General features: G+C 34.1%; 1 protein-coding gene across 1 annotated transcript; it reads right to left on the bottom strand.

The window, feature by feature from the left end:
* Positions 1 to 675: 675 nt before the first annotated feature.
* On the bottom strand, positions 676 to 2,705 carry LOC127132564 (pectinesterase). Its single transcript, XM_051061518.1, has 2 exons — positions 1,606 to 2,705; positions 676 to 1,523 (listed from the first exon to the last, which is right to left on the bottom strand). Exons 1-2 carry the CDS (start codon positions 2,618 to 2,620, stop codon positions 811 to 813), a joined length of 1,728 nt encoding a protein of 575 aa, XP_050917475.1. The 5' UTR covers positions 2,621 to 2,705; the 3' UTR covers positions 676 to 810.
* Positions 2,706 to 4,088: the final 1,383 nt, after the last annotated feature.

The raw sequence follows: 4,088 nt of genomic DNA, 5'->3' as shown, positions 1-4,088 counted from the left end.
AACACCATATAAGAAATTAAGTTGTTAAAGGGCGAGAAGTCATCAATACTATTTGTATTATATGTTCATATAGATGGAATTTTAATCTCTAAGACATGTCCTCTTTAGATCAGATTATATAATAAAATACACTTTTGCCTTTAAATTTTTTATCATAACATAAGAAAAAGAGAATATTGTGATAATTTTATATGGAGCTTAAAAAATAGTCTAAAGATAAACTCTTATAATTTTTAATAAGAAACAAATCTTATAATCATAATAAATTAAAAATAAATATATTTTATTAAATTTTATGAAAATAATTAGATATATCATTTAAATCGAATTCACATTAGATCCTTAAAAAAAATATAAATGTAAACCTTTAATGTTACTCCACATAACATTTTAATAAAAATACCAGGAAATTTTAAATAAGACTATTTATATTTAAACCTAATAATTTGCTTCTAATTGTCTTGACTATGATAAGCTAGGTACGAACTTCATTATTAATTATAACTATTTTTCATGAATGATCTATTATTCCCTTGCATTTGATTGGTTATATACAATATGGATTAAGCAAAATAAAACACTTATTTGTATAGATTAAGTTTGTAATAACTTGTCAAAATTGTAATTTATATTTGATTGATCATATAAAAAATAAGACAAAGATCAAACAAATGAATGTTTGTAAACTATAATTCGAGCAAATTTCAGTATTTCTGGTGGATCTCCTAGACAAAAATAGGAAAGATAATTACGAATAATAATAATTTGTCTGTAGTGTGCCATCTGACATATTCACATGTCCTAAAAATTTCAAGCTTTGAAGCCAAGATAGTGAGGAACACGAATAGCCTTCAACCACTCAGCTCCAGACTGAGGTCCAGCCTTAAGAAATTCAGCAGCAGTGAATTGGTTAGCCTCAGCCCTGCTAATGATACCACGATAACCCTTCCACTTGATCCTCTTGCTAACATCGGCACCAGGTCCAGTGTTGGCATATTCAGCATAGTAAAGTGTGTTTTCGAAGTTGGAACCTGTCCATGGGAACCAACCATCTGGATGAATGAAGTCACCAATGGTGGATTCCATCACAACTGTTCTTGAGTATGCCTTCCATGGTCTTCCCAAGTAAGATTTTATTTGGAATCTCACCGGAAACAATTGTGATTCTGGAACGATCTGGCAATCCTGGATCACGATACCTGTGGCCATGTTCTTCTCGGCTGTTCCGTCAGCGGTAACTGTGCTGAATTGATTCATGTTAGGCTTCCTGACGATGATCACGGAGTGTTGAATCAAGGTTGGTGATATTCCGAAGATGAAATCGATGGTTCCAGAGATGACACAGTTGCGGTAGAATTGTCTGTTGGTTTGAACGTACAATGTATCTTGATAACCAAGGATATGGCAACCGACAAAAGCAGACATATCTCCTTGGTTTCTCAAAGCAACGGCTTGATGACCATCAGGACCGGCTGTGTTCTCGAATGTCATTGCCTTTCCGATGAATCCAGGAGCAGTGTTGGCTGCATGCATGCACGATCAATTAGCATCGCTGATAATATAATATAATTAAAGAAATAAAAAGTTTTAATGGTAAGTAATTACCGAAGGTGGCGGTTAGCATGGTCTTGACACCATTAGCGAAGCACTTTTTACCGGTGACAATAGTCCTTTGAGGGCCATCACCATACATAAGAATGTTAGCGGCAGTCTTAGGGACGGTGATGTACTCGTCATAAACACCGGCCTTAACGTAGATAACATATCTTCCCTTGTTTCCACTAGGGTAAGAAGCAATAGCTTCCTTAATGGTTCTAAATTTACCAGTACCATCCTTGGCAACAATAACATTAGGGACAATCTTTGATCTCCATCCTTTTCCTTGCATTGAAGCCAAAAGCTTACGATCAGAACCAGAGAACCATGTAGGGAATCCTTCATTGTCAATATCCTCAGCAAGAAGACGACGAGAAGCAGGCTGAAGATCAAGCTTCAAGTTGAATTGTTGAAGGATGTTGGACAAACCACTGACAATATCAAGTGCAACACTAGTGATCTTTTGTATGCCGTCCAAAGACTCTACATGAAATTGATCCTTGATCTTTTTCTCACCATCTTTTTCATCATCAAATCCTTCCATGCAACTTTGTTGGTAAGAGATAACTGCACTCAACCAATTCCTGAGATCGGGAGTTTGGGAATGCACAGCTTGGATGTTGTTGTCACGAACCAAATTGGTGGACATTTCGAGACTGTCCATAGCAAACTGCAACAAATCTTTGCAGTCATCAAGAGCCATCTTGATGCCACCATCTTGGCTACCGTATTCCGTGGAGAGTCTGTCACTCATGTTGAAAGCCTTAATGACACTGTCCGTGGTGGCTTTCACGGCCGCTGCTATGTATGCCTTTGGATCTGCGGATTCGACGCCATTAACAGATTTAAGAGTGTCCTGGCAAAGATCTTTATCTTCTGCATTTTGACAAATGATTTGAACAGATCTTTGTTGAGTTTTCATCTCAGGATCTTGACCATTTTTGTGAACAACAGCAACAACGCCGATGGCAACTCCTACGACGAGGATAAGAGAAACAACTGAGATAACTACCTTTCCCGACATATTTTTTTTTCTTTTTTTCTTTTTATTTTCTGCTCGAAAAAAAAATAGTTGAATCCTCCCCTTTGGTGATTATTAAGCAGGGGAGGCTTTGTTATTGGAGATCTTGCTTTGTTATGGAACAATGTTGTGGTTTTTATAGGTGATTTACAATCATTTTCATCCAACCAAAGAAAATCTTTATTTAGCAAATTCTAAATGATAGGCACAAAGTTGTCGTAAATTTCTGAGTTAATTTTAGAAATGGTTTGAAACACTATCTACCACTAATTTCTTTTCATTTGTTGTGATGTTTTTTAGTTGAAGTAGACCATTTCTTGGACATAGAGAGTTGCGTTATTGTAGTTAATTATTGTCCCATTTGTTGAGATTATTCAATAATTAATATTAATTATTTTTTATATTTGACTAAAATGAATGGATGTGATGGAGTAAGATCGTGTTTAGTGTTCAAAAATCACATATCTCACATCATATTTACAATTATAAAGTTTAGAACTTATGAATGGTTAAATTGTTTTTCAATGGCTACATTAAATTATAGTTCAATTTAATATAATATAATTGAGATCAACTATTAATAAAGTCACAATATACCCTACACTATTAATGCATTTCTGTTTTTTTAGATTTGAATAAAGATTACGAAGATTCATAAAAAAATTAAATCATATTGAAATTATTCTAATCAAACAATTTTCATCATATTTTAATATAAATGTTACGAAGAAGAAGCAAGGAGAGGAATGACAAGTGAAAATTAAAGAAAAGTATTAAAAGGCAGCCAATAACGGTGTGCTCCAACATTATAACAATTATATTGAGCTTCAGCAAGTCATCTCAATGCTCCACCAACATAGCAACACGTGTAGCAGGAAATTCATGATCATCAAGCTATTGACAAGCTAGAGATCAATTAACAAGAGTCGTCATCGCGTTTTTATTGTTTCTAAGGGAAAAGGGAAAAAGTACGAACAAAACCCAATTAATAAGAAGTTTTCAAATAAAAACTAATAAAAATCAGAGATCACAGGTAAGAGGTTTGGTTACACAGAGGGAAGGTGTTAGCACCCAAAGTGTCTTAGATACTCATAGGGAGCCCTTTTTGTGTGCATATGTATTTTGTATAAAGTGATATTTACAAACAAATAGAATGAGGGGATGAGAAAAGAATTCATTAATTATATTTTTGTGTTTGACAAGACCTTCAGTCTTGTGCTTACGTACCTACATAAAAATGAGGGATCAAAACCTCGTAGTTCGTGCTATAAATTTCAAAATGAGTGTGTTGGTTTTTAACCAAATTTAAGTTTGGAAGGCACAAAGGCCTGAAAATGGTTTGAATGAGTTAATTCTTTTTGGCTTTTTGAAAGTTTAAGTCAAGTATAGTTAAGTTCATTTACAAGTTTGATTTAAGAAAATAAGTTTGAAAAATGCAATGGCATAATGCCAAAGTTTCTACCTTTTGCAA

This window comes from Lathyrus oleraceus, chromosome 3 (assembly GCF_024323335.1).
Source record: "Lathyrus oleraceus cultivar Zhongwan6 chromosome 3, CAAS_Psat_ZW6_1.0, whole genome shotgun sequence".
In the NCBI taxonomy this organism is placed as follows: domain Eukaryota; kingdom Viridiplantae; phylum Streptophyta; class Magnoliopsida; order Fabales; family Fabaceae; genus Lathyrus; species Lathyrus oleraceus.
The sequence above is the reverse complement of the archived record's forward strand: the minus strand, read 5'-3'. Positions and strand labels throughout refer to the sequence as shown.